General features: G+C 39.3%; 1 protein-coding gene across 3 annotated transcripts in view; it reads right to left on the reverse strand.

The window, feature by feature from the left end:
* sgip1a (SH3GL interacting endocytic adaptor 1a) overlaps positions 1–20,962 on the reverse strand; it is a 79,990-nt gene that overhangs the window by 14,422 nt on the left and 44,606 nt on the right. For 2 of the 3 annotated variants that reach the window (XM_088077548.1, XM_088077549.1), the window contains 14 exons: positions 19,087–19,150; positions 18,274–18,298; positions 18,109–18,129; positions 17,491–17,553; positions 16,926–16,989; positions 15,669–15,847; positions 11,005–11,016; positions 9,580–9,601; positions 9,384–9,468; positions 7,434–7,519; positions 4,797–4,877; positions 2,939–3,013; positions 1,608–2,363; positions 283–404 (listed from right to left, as the gene is read on the reverse strand). In XM_088077548.1, the coding sequence (XP_087933674.1) occupies positions 283–404; positions 1,608–2,363; positions 2,939–3,013; positions 4,797–4,877; positions 7,434–7,519; positions 9,384–9,468; positions 9,580–9,601; positions 11,005–11,016; positions 15,669–15,847; positions 16,926–16,989; positions 17,491–17,553; positions 18,109–18,129; positions 18,274–18,298; positions 19,087–19,150 (1,655 nt within the window). The remainder of the gene's footprint in view (positions 1–282; positions 405–1,607; positions 2,364–2,938; positions 3,014–4,796; positions 4,878–7,433; positions 7,520–9,383; positions 9,469–9,579; positions 9,602–11,004; positions 11,017–15,668; positions 15,848–16,925; positions 16,990–17,490; positions 17,554–18,108; positions 18,130–18,273; positions 18,299–19,086; positions 19,151–20,962) is intronic. The other variant, XM_042514768.2, reaches the window with a different exon arrangement.

Raw genomic sequence — 20,962 nt, forward strand, 5'->3', positions numbered from 1 at the left:
GAGTGATCAGTTCAAGCCCTGATTGTGAGGTACTTTATTATACCTGGAGAGATTTGTTTTTTTAACCATAAGCAAGTTCTACAGTTGCATTTGACTTTTAGTGGCTCTGTTCTGGGATGTTTTCTGCTGGTCCATGCAAGGATGCAGGTGAGCTGAAGACAAGTAGCAGTGACTGAGGAGATTTACTAACCAGTGCTTGTCGCAACAGTTACACAGTTTTATGTTGTTAAGTGAGTCAAAGTGTCAATCAAAAGGGAAATTATCATAAAGTGCAAAACTTACTGGATCTCCTACAGTGGGCTTCCCTGGAGGAAGTTTGGGCCGTGAAGGGGGGCGAGGTGGAGGTGGTGGAGGGGTGGGGTTTACCGACGAAGGCGTTGCAGGTCGCACTGGAGAGGAGGAACCTGTAGAGCAAAACAGAAACACAGACATTACTTTATAAAACTCTATCGTTCTTTTTAGATGCTTAATAGCCTGGAAACAGCTACAATAAAAATGCAGTATAGACGCACAATGGACAGAATCAATTTTAGATACACTGCAAGCATATTACCTATTTTTAATGATTTAGGAATATATTTTCGTGCATACAAAGTCACTGAAGAGCATCTTATTCAGCAATAACCAAAGGATGTATAAACCTAAGAATTAGTTTCCCTGTCAACTTAAATGCTTGGTACTTTTCATAAAAAGACAAGTTTTTTCTATTATTGTTTCCCTTCAGTCCTTGAAATTGGGTTTTCATTACCATCATACACACCTCTATACAGGATTAGGAATAGACAACCTCTTATTTAAGCTGCCTTGGGTATCTGGTACCACTGACAATTAGGATTTTCCTAAAGCCGCAACCACATAAAATTACTTCTCAACAACACTGACTCGTTAAAGTCCTTGCTCAGCTATTAGTCACAATCTTTACTTTGTGATCTATTAGCCTTAATTTGGTTAAGACCTCTTCTTCACATAGCATTCTGTGTTTGGGTATATATAATTATGAAATTTACCATGAAAAAATGTTTGTCTTCTGCAAAATCAACAGCTGAACTTTTCAAACGTTTAAATAAGTCCCTCTGGCAGGAATGGTTGACAACTCCAGAAGACACTGGATGTGCAGTAAAACTGAAAATGTTCCACCAATGTGAAGTTTGACCTTTAACTAGGAGTAAGTCAGAACAAAAACCTGCTCTAACATAACATTATTCTGCAGCAGAATGGTGGTGTACATCCAACAGGCCAAATATGGCCTCCTTCCCAGGGATAAATAAAAGTGCAGATTCACAGTTCACTTATTGCAAGTTTAACAACAAAGATGGTGCAATCAGCTGAAAGGAAATTTAGAGATGATGCAATGCCAGTAATACAATATCTTTTCAACTCCAGTCAAAACAATCCCTACCTAACCTCATTTGTATAGATGATATTGATATGACTAGTCGCCCAGCTGGTATGATGATCAGCGAATTGTGAGTGAGATAATCAATCACTGTCCTCTGAACACGGCTGTTGTTTTCTACATGTGATTCAATAAATTATTTCCACCAAACTGAGCTCTAAAAAACTGTCCTCTATAAACCCTATTCCAGTTAGAATCATGGACTACTCACCGCTGTTTGTGCCACCAGCTCCAGATGTGGGACCTGGTGATGAGACCACTGCCCGATATGTGGGGGGAGGAGGTGGGGGAGGCGTACTCCGATTGCCCTGGCTAGCATCGTTGGGTGAGGTGACAGTTTCACCTCCTTCCTCTTTGGGTTGGGTGACATCTGTGTTCTTGGACTGCTCCTCTTGAGACAGGGTGAGAGGTGGAGGGACGGACCGTGCCACAGGTCCCTCAGCAGGAGGTGTCACCGCTGGAGGGGTGCTTGAATTGGGAGCTGGTGGGACGCTGGCAGGTGAGTCGAGAGGAGGGGGAGAGGAAGCGGGAGGAGAGGAGAGTTCTTTTGGTGGTGCAGGGGGTGGAGAGGTGGCGAGCGTTGGAGGATTTCGGTCCTCAGGTGTAGGAGGACCTGAGGAGACAGGATGTGCAGCAGGCTCTTCTGCGGGAGGTGGGGAGGTTGGGATGGGGGGCGCTGGTTCTTCTTTTGGGGGAGGGGAGGTAGGGAGAGGTGGTGCAGGGTCTTCTGGAGGAGGTGGTGATGTAGGCAAAGGTGGGGCGGGAGATTCAGGTGGAGGTGGGGAGGCCGGTAGCGGAGGTGCTGGTTCCTGTGGTAGAGGCGGCCGGTCAGGAGATTCCGCATTGAAGCAGACCCACGACTCGCCTGTGTCCTCGCCAGCAGTAGGAGCCTGTTCTGGTCCAAAAATGTTGTCCAAGTCAGCTATTGAGGGTTTCCTGCTGGAACTGTCTGCTTCTGTTGATGCCACTGAAACACAGACATCCAGTGATCAATTTTATTTATTTTATTTAACCTTTAACCAGGTTGGTCCCATTGAGATCTCTTTTCAAGGGAGATCTGCCTGAGACAGCAGTGAAGACACAAAGTGAAGACACAAAGTTGCAGACACAAAAGGAGACAGAATACAATTCATAAGCACAAAAAATGCATTAAAAGAGAACTATCTATGAGTCAAAAGAGAACTGCTTCTTTCATTTTAGATTTAAAAACATATCACGACACCAGCTTCTTGAGTTTCAAGTCATTCTGCAACAAATTCCAGGCTGAGGGTGCATAATACCCAAAAGCCCTTTTCTCAATTTCTGTCCCAGAGTTTGGGACAGAGAAGAAAAGAGGTATGATAAAAACACATAGGTAGTGTGGGAGCAGCCTTAATCAGTCAAAGGTGCTCAGCAAGTTTACACATGGAGATAAATAATGATGGACAGATGGAGCGTTAGAGCCAGAAATTTAGAGATAAAGAAGCTTCTGAGTTTAGAAGAAGGAGTTAATTTTATCCTGATATGACAGTGTGACATAACGAAGATAAGAAGACGTCTTACCAGCGTCATCTGCAGAGGGAGGGCCCGGTGATGGGGGAGAGGTCGGGACATTCTTGGGGGGAAGCGGAGGTGGAGCTGCAATAAAATTATAAGCGCAATAATAAATAATCCTGACAGGTAATTCCAGGAGATTACTGCCTAATCAATATGGGAATCCAGTGGCTCTAAACTGATGATGATAAAGACTTCCTCTTCTGCTGGCCGCTTATTGTTTACAGTTCAGTTAGCAACTTGAGACAGGTCCAGACTTTTAACATAATCTCTATTACCAAATATAAGCATATGAATAGAGATATATTTGAAAAAACGAAGTACAAAGTTAAATCATGATCGGGGCCCAGTTGTTCAAAACACAATGGTTTGCTGTCCAGGATCGGCTAATACATCTTAGTTTTTTGCTGTAAATTCAAAGCAACACTGGATTGAATCACAAAAAAACTTTTCAAGATTACCAAATCTGGATAATTGGTCCTCTAAATGGGATAACATACCACAATGTTGGCAGTTTTTCAACAAACAGGCTGCAGTTACAACTTCTTGCCATACATGCAGCCAAAAAGAATGAAACAGATCTTCAAGATTATATCTTTAAATAATTTTTGTTTGATTTTGACAGATTTGTTTGTTTTTTTTTATTTTATGGAGACAACATCCTTTTTTTGTTTTTTAATTTAAGTTTTGTACTGGAAGGCTAAATCAGCAGACTTTTGTTTTCTCTATCAACGTAACTGGTAAACAAATCAAGAGCAAATCCTACATTGATCTAGATATAGTTGATCAAAACAAAATATATATATATATATATATTAAATTTTGTTCCTGAAATCCACCATTCTGATGGGATTAGGAAAATCCAGATTTTTTTGGGATCAAAGGTATTCAAATCCTAACAAAAAAGTTTGTAACAACACATACTGAAGTTTTGATCCAGAACAAAGCCAAGATTTGATTATACAATCTAATCCTATTTCATAATCCCTTTTTTTCTTCTGAACAACTTATTTTCAAGATTTAATCCTATTGGAGGGCCAAAATCCAAATCCAATCAGATTACTCCTAAACAGCTGGGCCAAAATGATAGCCAATGGGTTCCGAGATCACATTTTGGCCAATGCATTCTGCCTTTTTTGTTCACCACATGGACTATCTACCTGTGTGCGACCAAAACTCATTCAAATGTGATTGGACAAACCAGGACATGTCTGATACCAAAATTTTGAACAGTTGCCTACAGATTCTGTTTAAACAGAGTACTTCCTAATCGAAATCAATCATTCCTGAATAGGCAATGTTTGTATAAATTGAATGGTTTTTTATGTTGCTGAAAACCTATAGTAGGTTGTAAACAATGCTGAAAAAAAGCATTCTTTCAGTATATTAGTGCATAACAAACAAATTCTAGTAACAAAAGCTTTGAAACTTTGGATCCATACATGACAGGTATCACCACACCTGCCAAACACAGCCACAACCACTTGAGGTGAAGGGATCATTTCACAAAGCATCAACCATGCAGAACAGCACATTCAGTCACCACCATGCCAAATGCAAAGAGGAGGCAGCAGGGGAGGATGAGGTGGTGCAGAATGGGAGACAGGTACTGACCTCTCCCATAATAAACTACAACCAACACTGAATTATTTGGTTGTAATATGGCTGATGAAATTAAACAGGTAAAGCTGGCTGTTTATAAAGACAAGCAGAGTTTTATTGCCACACAAGTGTTTGATCAGGTCAGTTTGCAGGACTGTTTGTTAGTCTGATGATGATGAGGTTCATGAGGTGAGCTGATGGATCAGTCATTCCAGGGAAGAGAAGAAGAAGTACGGCACAATATGCAGGGAATTATAAAACTTACTTCCTGTGGGAAAGGATCTTGTCAAAGAGGATTCAGGCTCTGACAGAGGAGCCCCCCACGCATCGGACTCAGAGAAACCCACTAAGTTCAGGAGAGGATAGAACAGGCCATGTCAGCATCAGAGCCAAAAGGGTTTCTGATTTTTGGAATTTTAAAAAAGCATCACGTGCAAAAGGGGAAACAGTAGAGATCAGTATGTCTATAAAGTCTTTCATTAGAGAAAACAGATTTCCAGCCTCAGCAGCAAACTGCATTCAGTGCCACTGGAATAGCGGGATACAGGGTTTAGTACACAAATGTGACAAAGGCAAATCCATCAATCTCCCAAAGACCCTTTGTGACTTGGAAATAACAAATTCTGCAATAGTATAATAGCATTATCATTTTATGAATTCAATATAATGAAACTCAATATGAAAGCTAAAGTTTCATTATTACCTTTACCATTAACCTGACTATGTTAAAATTAACTTGACACAAACCTAACCACTTGTCTTAATAACAAATCACATGGCGCCTAAGCCCACATTAAAAGGGTTGGGCAACATGACAATATATTGTATCAGAGCTTAGTTAACTGTAAGATATTCTGAAATACTGTTTATACCAAGCTAAATGTCAAACTAAGGCAAGACACTATTATGAAAATACTGGATTTACAGGGTTTTTGTATTAAAGTGATGAATCACCTTGATTTTTCAGGCCTTTAATTCACTGAATTTCCCAAAAACCACCTCCCCATCATGCATTTATCAAGAATTTATATTATTAATACCCTGTTGTAGTGTATTAGATATAACAGAACTAAAGAGGTCAAAAACAACAGTCCTGCAATAAATCAGAATTTTGTGAAGGTGGGAATGTTGAATTTTCGTTTTTTTTTTTGTGGAGATTGTTTTGGAGAGGTTCTGATTTGACTTTATGGTAATTTTTAAGGCTGCAGTTATGTAACAGAGCAGGGGTTGGCTTCTGAGGCTTTAAGAGAAAAATAAATGCCTATGTTGTTTATCCTTCTATGCTTTTTGCTAAAGAAATCTAATATAATTGTGTTCTTCTGTTGGCCTCATATTCAATTCAGTGAATTAAACAGTGAACTAATTCAGTGAATGAAACAATGACATTTACTTGGCATTATTTGGTTTCACTTGCAAATAGAGCAGCCCAAATTATTATGGCATGTTTTCAAATTTAGTAGATTTGTCAATTAAATATTAATTATGTGAACTCTGGCCTAATATAACAAAAATAGGTTTCAAGATTAATAATCCTGTTTATGCTAATTTCCTATCCTACCTGTTTTTTTAACCGTAAAATCGTAAAATCAGACAAATTTAGCATTTCTTTTGGTGTCAGATTTGAAAATTACTTGTCTTTAACATTTGTTAAAGTTATGGTTTCAAAACTATAAAGACAGTTGGAGAACAATTAGATACAAAATATGTAGGTTCTACAGGATGAGTTTTTTCCTTTGCAACTCACAAATGTTTTCTTAAATACTATACAGACTTTTAGGCTGTATATCACCTCAACTGGCTTGAAAATAGTGTCTATAGCTGACATACATGGAGGCAAAAAACCTCTTTGGGAATCATGCCTCCAGATCCCCCAAGTTTTCAGCTGAGCCCGAATATACTTCAATGAGTGTAGGCTAAATAACACAAAAACCTCTCTGTACGGTGCAATAGAGTTCAACAGCACCTCCAAAATTACCATTAAGTTAAATCAGCACATTTATTGCATGACTGCTGTATTAGAATTTTGAGAAGGCGCACCTTATGAACCGACAACAGAGTGAATAATACATCTATTATCATCAATATGAATGAAGTGGACAACACATTTGAATCGCTCAAAAGCAGTCTGTCTTCAGCAGAAACTGATCATTACTTTATGAGTCCCATGAGGGTAGTATTATATGATACTGTTTTAGACTATTATTTTTAGCAAGGTGTACCCAATTGACTTGAAACTGAGTGTAAAATTATACCAGGAGGAAAATAATGTCTATATCTATATCACCCACTCCTACTCTTTATGGTCTTGTAAAAAATAAAACTACGAGTAAGAAAGTAAAATTTTACTGGTTATCACTCACACCTAGCTGTTTTATTTGTCTGAATGAATGTATAAAAGGGAGTGTGTAGCGCTGATGTTAGTTATGCCTGACATGGCAGTTGCGTAACAGCCAAGAGCTCTCCCACAGCCTGTATCAGTTAGTCCAACTGGATTGGTTGGCTGCAGAGTCTGCGTATAAACAAGCTGCACTGTGCACGTGAAAATGACCCCGCCAGTGCCAATTTCAACTTTGACCTTAGCACAGACAGATAGAGAGAAGCCACAACTGCACAGTGAGCCTGGGGGAAGAACAACAATGTTAAAGAAATAGGTGAGAGGGAGGGGGAGAGAGAGAGAGGATATCTGCTATGACAGCCAAGCAGGGCTTAGCTGGCAGCCTTAAAAAGACAATAAGTGTGTGCTCAGAAAACCTTTTTCATTGTGTTGCTATCACAGACAAAAAAACAACACTGGTAACAACCGTCAACACGGATGTATTCTAACAACAGACACAAAGACGGGCACAGAGAGACCCAAAGAGACAGAAACACAGAGTGACAAAGACACAGGGATGAGGGTTACCTTCAGTTTTCTGTTCTCCAAAGGCTGTTTCCAAAGGAGGCCCAAATAAGGCTGTGGTGTCTTCAGAGACTGGTGTTTGTTGACTGCTGGAACAAACAAAAGGACAATGTGAGACTTGTGTGACTCAACAGTTATAGAAGGTCATTTTAGGAAAAAGCCACACTGTACATACAGTATATACTAAATTTAGCTTCAGTCATCATATCATGGTACAAGTAAAATACATTTTAACACACTTATCCCACTTATTATGTGGATAAACATTACTTTATCTTAATACCAATGCCTAGATTTTAAGAAATAAATGGGAATGTACCAAAAACACCGTACTACTCTGAAAATGTGGCTGAACATACAGTTATTGGGTTTTTTTGTTTTGTTTTGGGTTTTTTGGGCTGAGGGCAATGGGTAATCCAAAAAAATAAATAAATATCTTCAGATGTATCACAAATACAACTGATTTTCAGTAATTTTTCAGATATGTATGAAGATTGTGCTGTAACTCGCATACGATGGACTCGAGGTAGAATATGTAGTGATAAAGAGAGCGAGGTCAAAAACTACTAATGCAGGACACTGAAAGGTTGTTTAACTAATGACTGATGTCAAAGTGAAGTAATAACAAATAATCAAGTTGCACAAAACTGCACTTGCATATCATTTTTGCATAACAAATACAGATATATGGGCTCTAAAATAGCATTCTCACAAACCACAAAAAGATATATAGAGGAATAACTATGAATGCAACTATAAACAGAAGCATTCATGCTAGAAGAACATGTGTTTATGTTCCCAGAGCACACAAAGTGTTGTTGAGTCGATAAACACCGTGACAGCTCTGCAGATTCACTGAAGCCTCAAGTGGCCCTCCAGCAGAATAAACACAATGTTTGTTTCAAACTTCTTATGTTTTAGTGGGATGACAAAGGTTGGACAAAATCTAAACAAAATTTTGTTGTGTTTATCAGCCATAATGTTAGACGCACAACTTACCATGTTGGTTATATCAGCAGTACTACCCAAAGAAGCTCCCCTTCTTTGGGTAGTAGGCTTTTTCAAATATTTATTGCTGGTATAAACATTTCAGTTAATACGACAGTAACTCCAAATCCCAGATAGGGTCCCTCCTCAATGAAACCAGGCAAGACAGCTGCACCAGATGTTAGAAATCCTTAAGTCATATGTAGGTTTTTAATGAGTCAACAAATTAGGTGAAAAGCATTTGATTGGAAATTCCAGTTTGCACCTAACTAATAGGTGCATAAATTTAATGGTCTACTGATTGATGTGATTTAAATCCCCAGTTCATCAGACCATGACAGAATAAATTATGGTTGGATACACTGACCAAACTCCCAAAAAGTCCTAATGATGCTTGCTGCTGACATTTGAAAGCTCCACACTGGTAATTACTGGTAATTACTTCAAAATATGACACTTCTGACTTCCAAGATGAAAACTATCATGCAGTTCCTGATTAAAATTGAGCTACATGTAACATTTTGCCACCGATAAATTATTAAATGTTAAGTCATCACTGTAATGTCATTACTGTAACCTGCCTTGAACATCACCACTGCCATCACCTCCATTCTTTTGTGCACAGCATTTGCACCATGTGACAAAAGGATGCAGGACTAAACAGACCTACGGCACTGCTTTACAACACATTTTTAATGATACAAAGCAATAAAGCGAGGCAGTGTCTCAGCCCAAATAAAACCAGATACTGTTACTCAAAACTGTGTGGAGTACAACAAGAGAAATTTCCTTTTTTTTTTTTTTTTTTTACATGTGTGTATCCCAGTGTAAATATATACAGATTACAGATTATGCAGCACCATGTCCTTTACAGACAAAAGGATCAGCAGTGACACATACAGTACGATACACACAGCACTTTACATCGAGTGGCAATGGCTTGTCCTTTGCCAGTGTGTTGCATACCTGGGGGGTTGTGGAGCTGGAGCTGGTGTGGGGGCCACAGTGGGTAAAGTAGTCACGACACGTCTCGGTCTGGCAATCTCCTCGCCTGGAGCCATCATTAAATCAGTTTAGCACATGCAACTCTTACACCACATTCTCTGTAATTCACATAATTAAAAATGAACCTGGCTGAAGGTGCTACAAGACTGATACTTACTGGAAGTGTTCCTTTTCAAACCCTGTAACAAGGCAGAAATTAGATTAAAATCAGCATCTAACATTACAGCTCGCTTTATGTACAACAATTACAAATACAGTGAAAACTTATTTAAAAATTAAACCTGTTTGTGCAGTAAGGTCAGAGTAAGACATTAAGCCACAGGTTGACTTAATCTGACGAGACCAGTGGAAGTATCTCCCCAGCTAAAAGCTATACAGCAGTAGGGCATTACTAATACACAACCACTGCGGTACAGGAAAGGTTGCACTACAGGAAGACGTTTGCCTTTATTAGACAGCAGACAGAAGAGACATGAGAGGACATGAGGGGAGAGATTGGTAATGGGATGCAACAAAGGTCAGCTGCTGGAGGTAAACCAGGGACACTGCAGCCTGAAGTCAGTGCCCAAACTGTTAGGCCACCAAGCCACCCATAAATGGAGATATTTTTTGCAGTCATTCATTAATTTATTTACATTTTAATAATATTTCTTATTTCTATGTCAAGGTGCATTTTATTGGCAGCAATATAGTCTTTCTTTTGTAATGATCAACTACAGTTCCTGTTAATACTCACTTTGATGGCACTGTAAATGACATTTCTTATAGTTTATAAGTGATTCATCGAACAGCTCAAATTTTGTGAAATATGCAGCGAGAGTTTTTATAAATTGATTCCGCAGCTACTGTATATCAATCAAACAGCAAACATATAGGGATACAGTTTAAATTAAGGGAAGTATGATACTCCAATAAATAAATCAAAGCCCAGGAAAAAAAATTGGAAAGGTTTCAAAACATGCTCTTGAAGTCTTAAGAAGCCACTCCTGGTACTACAGAGAGTGTCGGGCTGATAAAGTTGGAGCCTATGAAAGTTGAAAGAGAAATGAGTTCTGTTGTTGGAGAGGCAACAGCACAAGAATATTGCCTCTGCTGCTGTGATCTTAACCACCATGTGTATTTGTGAGTGCGAGGATATATATGAATTCACCACATGAGGGACACAAGAGGCCAAAAAAGGCAAAGGGCAGATGAGGAGAGAGAGGGAGGAGAGACAGGAGCAAATGAGATGAGAAGACACGACGATGGGGAGTGACTGAAGTAAGACATCAAAGGGTCCAGCTGTCAAAAGTGCAAATTTTCTCCCACTACAGAGACCAAGCATGAAGCCATTCAAGATGAAAAACAAGCACACCAGTGATCTTGAAAATCTGGGAATAAATATATTATTTATATGTTTAAATATTTAAGTCAAAACAAATTAGGTAACAGTTTTGACCCGTCGCCTCAGCCACTGAACCCACTGACGCATTTTCTTCCTCATTCAACTGACACCCAGGACAAGGTGAGGAGCAAAAGGGCACAAGACCCCTGTGACATATTTGAGCCTGACCCCATGGGGACGGAAGAGAAGGACACTTACCGGACTACGTCTCTGTGACCAGCAAAAAGGAAGAGAGAAGAGACACCTGGTCAGAGAGTGACAAATCAGTAAAGCAGACATCATACATGAGGAGAAGAATTTTGGCCTGATCAGTCAGATTTGGGGAGCAGGACGATGAAATGTCCATAAAGAGGGCGTTGCTCTCTCATCTCTCTTTGATTTTGTGAGCTGAACTTTTGTGGCGTAACGTTTTCCTGAGCATAAATGCTGACAGTTCAGTTTTAGCTGAGTTATTAGGCAAGTGGGTGTCAGGAAACATCTGAGGATGACTTCCTCAAACTAATCTGTGTGTTTGTATTCATACCTACATCCCCATCTTCTGTTAATGGTGAGAAGTGTGGCAATTCAAATCAGGTTTACAAATCTCTTATGTAATTGTAAACTTGCTGTGACTGGACATCATCCAAAATGTCTTATAGAGCCGCATCAATCAACTCCCTCTTCCCCTCCACTTGTTTTTATCTTTATCTTTACACCTTTTATTTGATATCTTATGTTAAAAGATGCCATTTTTTGCCATCTAGTCCCTTAAAGTTTCTTTTCATTTTCCTTTCAAGTCTCCCATCTGCCCCCTTGGTCTCTTTCATCTCTGCTAAGATCCCTCCATCTGCCTGCCTCCCCTCCGTCTCGCATCAACCCTCTCTCTCCTGCATCCCTCACTCTTGTGCTTGTTCCAGTTGTGCAGTGAGCCATGAGTGATTAAAGTGATGCAACAAGGGGGTGGGACGTGCTGGTGGAAGGGATTCATTTCATTGGGTAAATTGGTGCAGTACGCAGCTCAAACACTGTATGTCATAACCAATCATCATCGTCCTGCTCTATGTAAACAGGAAGAATAACAGGAAGTGTTCAGAGTCGCACACCGTGACCTTTCAGCTTCTGTCAGGGACTATCATTGCTCTTTAAAACACACATAGTTGTGTACAGATGATGCTGATGTTAAAAATCGGTCCGCTCCAAACAAAAATGTGATTTATTTGAAATCAAAAAATGTAAAAGTATCAGAAGAACTGCTTTCTCTGTTTCACTTTTTTTAAATTGAACAGTGGACCTTTGCCTCTGGTGCTAGAGAAATGAAACATTTTGTAACTGAGGCAAGTCATATCTGAACAGAGAGCTGAGCTGGGCTGTAAAGTGACTGACTTTGCCTCAGGGGACTCTGCGTAGTCTACTACATGAAATGTGAAGAATTCAACAGAAAAATGAGATTGTAGCCTGCCAAATTGAGTCTTCCTGTTTGAAATGCTAGTTAAAAATGGGATAATTGAGGATTAATATGGGACGCTAGACCTATTCTTTTAGTTTCTAATATCTGAACTCCCTCCCTGACCTTTTCTTTGCCTCCTCTACTGCTTGCAGTCATGTCATTTTGACCAAGAGCTGGGAGCTCAAGACTCCAGAACCAATTAAAATCAGATTTAAGACGTCTTACTCAGCGGAAAATAACTTAAAAGACAGCCCTCTTGTACACCAAGTACCAAGGAAAACATATCAACACGTGCCATGAAAATACTGAGCAGTCACACACATGCACATACAGTAATCTGCCTATATACACCACAATGAAACACACTCACACGAAAGAGGAATCACATCACAATGGACATTTGCCCTATAAATGCTGGACTTTCAACACCAATAGCAGCTACACACTAGAATGATATGTTGCTTTATTCATGGGTGTATTTCTAGCAACACAGATTTTATGAGCAAACAGAAAAGAGCAAACAAGAAAAAAAAAAAGATATATGACACAGGTGCACGCAAAGCAAAGGCTTACCGGACTTCTCTACAGAGGTTAGCATCATTAGAGGCAGCAAAACAACAAGAGATAGGAGAGAAATGAAAAGAAGAGAGGAGGTGGGATAGTTAGCAGACTAGTGGGGAAAGTATATCAATGCTGGCAAAGCAAAACATCAGTGTACAAAGTAGGCAGCCATTTAAATCAGCTGCAATCATTAACACAGACTGATAAAGCAGCATAGTACTATGGCTCCCTTCAGCCCTCCACCTACACATTACCCACTACTCTTCCTAACATGATGTGAACACCAAATACTGGCGAAGGCCTTATGTAAAATAAGCTCTTAAAATCTTGTCCCTCTCATAAACTTGTGTACATATGCATAATTCATGCAGAATATGCCAAATATTACAGCAGAAATTAAGCTCATGCTAAATACGACACTCTGTATCTTGGAATGTATAATACTCAATATGTGTTTCAGGGTTTTTTTAAAAAAGCTGGAGTAAGAGCTTGTCAAGGTTTTGTAAATGAAATGTCAAATTTACATGTAGAAATCCAAGAGCAAGGGCATTACAGTGTAGAGCCTTGGTTATTAGTTGAGGGAATCTTGGTGATATTCAAATGGCTGGGGGCTCTTGTCGAGCATGTGTCTTGTTTTTGAAAATTAGAGCTGAGGCATACATTTTTTAGTCTGGGAATAAAGTTTTACTGGATCAATTTAAGGAAAAGCAGAACTAGAAAAAAGTGGAAAGAAGTAGTGTTTGCGTTTGGAGGCCTGTTAACACTTGGCCCCTCTTCCTCTTTTCATCAGACCATTTTATTGTCAGTCCATAGCCAAGGTTACCCAGAGTTGCCAGGGACTGGGAGTGACTGTGTGACTCATGTAATTTATGTGTGAGGAAAAAGCTGTGCCCAGGCAAACGTGATGCTAATTTGAACTGGCGGAGGGGAAGGCGGCACTTTTATTATTACAACTACAGGCTTTTTATTTTAGTTAACATTCAGGTGACTTGACTGCATTAGATTAATTTTTATGAGTGCATTCCCAATCACCTATGTTTACTTTCCACTTTTAGTAGGTACTGCTTCTACTCTTGCGTGTAGTATGCACACTATCGAGACATACTACTTCCTCATAAATTTGTGCCCTGAACTTTGACCTTCTATTTTATATATCAGTTACATTGGAAATAAATAAAAACACCAAGTACGATCGGAAATAGGCTGTGCATTTCTCTGTCATTATTATTGAACCGTTATGTCCTCCTGTCAAGTTGTCATTTGTTTGTAGCTCAGTTGATCTGAGGTATCTTCCGTTGGGGATTGTTGGTCAGAAAGCCAGAAAAGCTTGCTGGCTCACATTCTGCTAAAAGTTATAATGGATGCAGTCAAACATACTGGTATTTTAGGCATACTGCACTTGGCATACTTTGTATTGGGACATACTCAATATTTTTCTGGCCACTAAATGGTATGGGAGTATGGGTAGAGTACGTATTGTAAGGGGAATTATTTCAGATAACTTTTCCCAGTCTAGGAAAAAACATCCTCACACCTGGATGTCCTAAAAGTCCTTCTATTGTCTAACCAATGGTCTTCAAATCTTGGAAAAACACCGCTCACCTGGTATTTGGACTTAGACTGAAGTGCTGGAGCTGAATTGTTATTAGCCATTATCAAGGTTATGCCTTGAAGATGATCTCTGACCGAAAGCTTGCATAGTAAACATGATTTCTGCATGGATTTGAGTGTGCCAACCAATAGTCCAAAAATAAAATATATCCAATTTACAATGGTCAATAAGAAAAAGCAGCAAATTCTCAAATATAAGAATCTAGAATCAGCAACCATTAAATAGCTAGTATGTCTTTCCCAAATAAATGAGTTCAATGAAACAATACCAAAATTCTTGTCCATTCATTTTCTGTAGAGCGACTAATCACTTCAGCGTTGGTTGTAAAGCAAATTGTGTTAAAAACAACGACTGTGTCTTATCATTGTTAGCATGGAGAGACCTTCACACCTGATCAGGTTTACAGAGTCAGTAGGTAAACACACAGGGAGGCTGGATTAAATTATTGAGTCCAGAAGCTCATATAACCACAAGCAATCTCACTGTACGGGAGACTGACACACCAGTTCATTGTGCCTCACTTTCCTACCTGAATTATTCAAAGCAGACACCCAAGCTAACTGGCCTAACTGAAGAAGAAAGGAATTTTTGGTACGCAAGGGAGGCCGAAGCCTGTTTTGGAGTCCCACTGTTGATTATAGGCTATGTGAAGGGGATGTGTGCTTGAATTTGGACTCATTAACTAAGCTGCATCACTTCAAATAAAAAGCTTCACACTCTGCTATTCTGCGGTTTCTGTCATGGTGGGACATCTGGCTCGTGTTAAACAACACCAACGGGAGAAAAGTGAGTTTGCTGGCAGCAGTAACCAAATATGATAAGGGTCAAATATGTCGAATTCAACCTATCATATAAATCCACTGATGTCACTTATCACAAGGAAATGAATTATGATTTCAGTAGAAACATCATGTACTGTTGCATTACCGCTCATGAAAACAAACTACTTTTGTTGGACCTGAGAAAAGAGATGTGGTGACCCATTTAAAGTTCTAATCAATGACTGAAACAAAACAGCGGGATAAAGTAGAATATATATTGAAGAGCAAGTTAGTTCAGTATTTACTAGCACACATAACATGCAGCACCTTAGTAGGATAAACGACACACATCACAGCTACCACGCGCACAAAAAAATTTCACGTTAAGATGAGAAGCAAAAGTGATACACACATGCACATTATGACCATCTCAACATCTCATAAACAGCCGTTCATTAATGAGAGCCAGCAGTGAGAGGGCGGAGACGTCAGAGCCACTCACCATTGGAGATGGGGACAGGGCTATGTTGCCTATGGAGGCCTTGAGCTCGTCGACTGAGGGCACTGCCACCACACGATCGGCTGGCAGAGGCTTGATCTTGATTTTGAATTTTTTCCTGTGGTCTTCCTCTCCTTCCGACTCATCAGAGGAAAAGAAGTGCTGCTTCTTGTTGGTGGGTAGTATTGCAGTGTCAAGGAACAGCAAAGTTACCTTTCTCCGACCATCATTTTGAAAATCGACTCACGATTTTTTAAAGGGCCATTATGTGATTGTGTAAGTGGTAAAAAATTTAGGAACTACACCCATGGTGAAACTAGCCTTTGTCTTGCCTTAAAATCAGAAACAATTTCTTTAAAAATGCTTTTAACAATTATGAATCTTTTTTTTGGTTTCTACTTTTAAATCATTTCGCTAGTTTCTAATTAATATAATCTATAGTTGTGATTCAAACCATTTAATTTTGAAGTGTTCAATTATGGTTTTATTGCTTTAGAAACAAAAATAATCTCTGTGCAAGGCTGATAAAGTAGAGTACGGAGTGAAACCTAAATGTTATTGGGAAATGAACAGACAGGTAGAGCAGTTCTAACCAAGACCTAAAACAAATATTGACTTAAATTTGGTGTATGCTTACCCACAAGATGGGGATGTATGTCCCTCTAAATCACATCAAATTCTAAACCTTCTGAGGAGGTAATTGCAAAGTGATGATAACAGTATCACCTTTGTAACAAACAGAGCATCCCCTCTGCTCAATATGAGATAATTGTCTGGGGAAACAGTCTATTGATTAGAGTGATATTTTCATGCTTCACAAAGAGTTCATGAGGCTTTTCTCAAACACCTCTCTGAAACCTCCTGCTCGTGTCTGGTGCATCAATGACTCATTCTTCTGTCGCTGCGTTATGTGCTGCGCCTTATTAGTTTTATTTAGATCTTTGTTAATTGGCTATTTTTACACTTTGATAAGCAGCTGACGCACTTTGTCATCACTGCACGTCAAGCAGCATTTTTTTGTGTGTGCATGGATTTCACTTAAAACATGAGGATATTTGCTCACATAGATTTGTTTTTCCGCTTATTTAGCAGCCTCAGCAGACGACAAAAACTGATTGCCAATCACTGAGCACCATTTAACAAACCCTGTACTAACAATGGAAGCAATCCATCTTTGGTGAGCCAAAGTAACTTGGCATAGAAAAATAAGACATATTAATGCTATCAGATGAAAAAAATCAAGCAGTGCAGAGAGGATATCTCCTTCTTCGGACTCCTCATCAGGTCTGATGCTGTAGCCCTCATCATCAACCTCAGGAGAGTTCTGAAACACAAACAGGAACAGTAAAAATCTCTTTAAAGGTGTGTGTGCAGTGGCATTAGTTGTCTGTCAATAAAATGCTAATGAACAAAACAACATCCCTTCAAAGAGTACTGTAAGTTAATTAAGCTACAATTTAAGCTCCAATTGACATATACAGACGATAAATTCTACTGAGACTTCCAGCACTAACAAACGCTGGGTTCCCTGCCTAATGAAACATGCCCAAATGTATATTGACAAAAATCATAATCTGAATCTAAAATGTAAGCATTATAATGTTGCAAGTGATAAAAGTTATACCCATTGACTTGATTTACTATCTGTAAACCACTGTAACATGCGTAGTTCACAAATTTGTCAATAGCACATTGATTTTACAATAACACAGATCAATACTATAAGCTCATTCGGTGCAGATGAAAACAAAGCGGCAGTGAGTTTGTGGCAACCAAGTCAAAATACAGTTTAAAATCAGCACGAAATAATAATCCTATTACTTACATATCTGTCCCAGTCGATATCACCGTAGAAGCCATTAGGGGCCCCGTTGGTCTTCCTCTGAGACTGAGAAGAAAGAGACAGTTTGATTTAAATCCCACCAGACAGTGAAGGTACAGTATATTCTGCACTACTGTGCTACCACTGCATGTGTTTCTACTGTTCAGTGAAACTATGGTGCAGCTAATTCTGCCCAATAAACCGTGTACTCTGGAGGTCATGTCATGTTTGACTGTCTCAGTTTCCTATTTTCCCTTTTACAAGGCTGTAATTTATTCTCTGTTTTCGCTGCTTGGTCACTAATGATCTGGTAATGATAATGATATTTGTTATTATCCAACATGCTGCAAATTGTCCAACAGCACTGGATAATATTTCAAGATTCGGGTTTCTCCGAGCTACCCCAAAGGACTCTGGGGAATATCCCGTTGCCCTTTTGGTTTATTTTTTATTTCCCCTCAGAGAGCATGCTAATGAAACGATAGCTGAAACAGCAACACTGGTGGCTGACTAAGTAGATGAATGTACTGCGATGTCTATAACCGTTCTAACCTCTAAGCTCTAGACTAACTATTCTAGATATTCATCTACTCCAAAGGACTAGAGACTAGAATTCAGTACCGATTCAACCTCTTGGGGTTCCTGGCAAGTAAAAAGAACAGAAAATAAATAATGTACTTCACAATCACCAGACTTGATTTTCTCCTTTAATTCACACGTAGAGTGAATTGTAATTTACAAATGAATCAATTGGCTGATTTATATTAAATATTTTCTGTTACTTACACCACCGTCTCTGTCTGGGGACCCCCTGTGAGAATATACAGACGCAGAGAGAAGAAAGGAGAGCATAAAAGTCACTTAATATGTGAGCTCTTCATTTTAAAATCAAGTGCTTTTGCTAATTAGTCTAGTCGAAATATTTAAAAAGGGGGTATTCAAGGAAAACCTTTTCACGGCACCATATCCAAACACTTATTCACTCACACATCACGTTCTCACTGATATCACAGCACACAATCCTTTTACAGGAAGTCTAAGTGTCTCATGCACAGTTACAAACTAGCTGGAAAACCACTATGCTTACAAAGATTCTACAAGTCAACCATGTACTTGAAGTGATTTAACTGGTGGTCCATTATGTCTCATTTTGATCCCATTGTATTTTTATAAGTTCAGACAGCATCAATTAAGGGATATTATAGATTAAGAATGGTCATTATTTTGTAGATCCATAATAACATGTTATACAGGATTCATACTTGGATTTTAATAGATCCATTAATACAAACAACACAGAATACACCACTGTAGCACATAACTGATTGGTAGACTCTTAAACTTTGCATGGTCAAGGGAAGCAGCTCGCACACACTGATTTGACTAAACCTGCACTTAATACTAATCCTGTAAATCTAGGCTAATCCTTTTATTCTGCTTTAATGTATATGACCTGCTGCTGCTATACATTTTTTCCTTCTTAAAATAACTCAAATTCAGAGGTTTCAGCCAACTTTCTGCACCACTGTACTTTAAACAGTGGAGCAACTGATGTGCTCTATGTTCACGCAGTAAACTACGAGGGAGGTAAGGACTTACGTGGAGTCATTGTCCTTCTCTTTCTTCCGTATCCCGAAGGCCTTCCTGGTACGTTTTTTCAATCCTGAGAAGAAAATACAGGAAAAAAATGGCAAATTATTGCATGAAGAGACACCAAAGACATGACAAAAAGATGGTGTCTATGGGTGGGTTAAAAGGTAGGGACAGCTATGCTGCATCTATCATCCAAGAGATTAACGGTGACGCTTTTTATGTATTATTGAGTGACTGGCTGCGTCACTGTTAAAAGCAAACACTGTTGTTCCGAACTAAAAATGTGTTCATGGTCATCGCAGATGGACGGACAGCCTTGCAATCCTCAAGGCATTTTTTGTGGAATGGAAAAATCATTAGCACTGAGAAAATCAATGCGCCAAGAATTTAACAAGAATATCTTAGAGAGCTGTGGGCACAGAGGAACCTGCTGTTTGGTCACACCGCTGATCATATACAAAATCTCAACCCATAAAGCTAGAGAAAGCAGGGGACATCCCTTATGTGCTGACTCAGCTGATGAATTCAACAACACTCACTGTCCCTTCACATCTACTATAAATATGACAGTGTGGCTTTGACCAAGGCAACAGATCAACAGCTGCTCTAATGGAGCTGTTCACTGACTGCATTGTTGAAGCAACATGTGAGAAAGTGTGTTCTACCCTTAAGAAAAGATGCAGTAGCTTTTGGGAAAAGAAATGTCCTAAATGCAATGTCTGGATCTTGAGACAGACACTACATTTTCTGCTGTAGAGAATGTGGACAGTATGCACAACTAACCCTAGTTAATGTAAGAACAAAAGCAGCATCCAAAGAAAAAGGAGACATGGAATATCACAACCTCCCATTTCAGCCGTATTTTGACTTTAACTTTCTTCAGTCAACAAACTGAAAATGCAGTTTTCACCAAATATTTGCAGATATGATTTGTGCTCTGTAGTTTTTCCACATCTTTTACAGCAACAAGTTAAGCCTTGTTACACTGTCAGGACTGAATCAGCATCAAAAGTTTACAGCAAAAGATTTACACAAAACCAACCCAAATACCATTGTACTGAGCAAGAGGGATTACTCTATAGTACTGTTTTGATATGATTCATTTCTCCTAAATAGCTCCATGTTCAAATATCCAATCATGCCCTCTTCCATTGGAGGAAGTTGAATGACAGTCCATTTCTAGTTTACCTCGGCTTTAACACAAATTAAGTAAGACTGTTTTCATCAATTATGTTCTACAATTATGCCAAACCAACAGATCTCAAATACTCCTGGCTCATTCTTACCCCAGATGAAAGCCCAGTTGTCCCCCTCCATTTCCTTTCAGGTAATTCCTTCACTCTCATTCTTCCTCGTCCTTTTTTGGCTGTGAACTCATCACATCATCTCATGACCAGCCTATTTCTTCCTCACACCACAAGCAGGTGCACACTGAGCCTCTGAGCAGGAACCTGATGCTACCTATCGCTAACCCACCGCACACGCACACACGCACGCGCACGCGTACACAAGGTATCATGATCCTGTTCTTGATCCGAGTCTGTCTGGTACTCAAATTCAATACCAGTGACTTCACTGATGCACTAAAGACAAAAGTCATCATTTCATACATTTCATGCATTTCCTTTACTACACTGATCTTTGCATCAGCATGGCTTCAGCCAAATTAAGAAATCAATCAAAAAAGGCCTGCTGGCCATCAAGAGTCTCACCCAGAAATACCCTCTCATTGATCCTGCTAATGTATACCACCTTGCATCCTTTAAATGGACATACAGCTCAAATAAATGTACCACTTCAAAAGGAAAAGTACTCACAAATACCGATTGACAGCAGATTCACAAATACAAAGGCTTATCCCTAAATACACAAAGGTAGGAAC

This window comes from Plectropomus leopardus, chromosome 5, assembly GCF_026936395.1.
Source record: "Plectropomus leopardus strain MGB_pleo_1.0 chromosome 5, ASM2693639v1, whole genome shotgun sequence".
Taxonomy (NCBI): Eukaryota; Metazoa; Chordata; class Actinopteri; order Perciformes; family Serranidae; genus Plectropomus; species Plectropomus leopardus.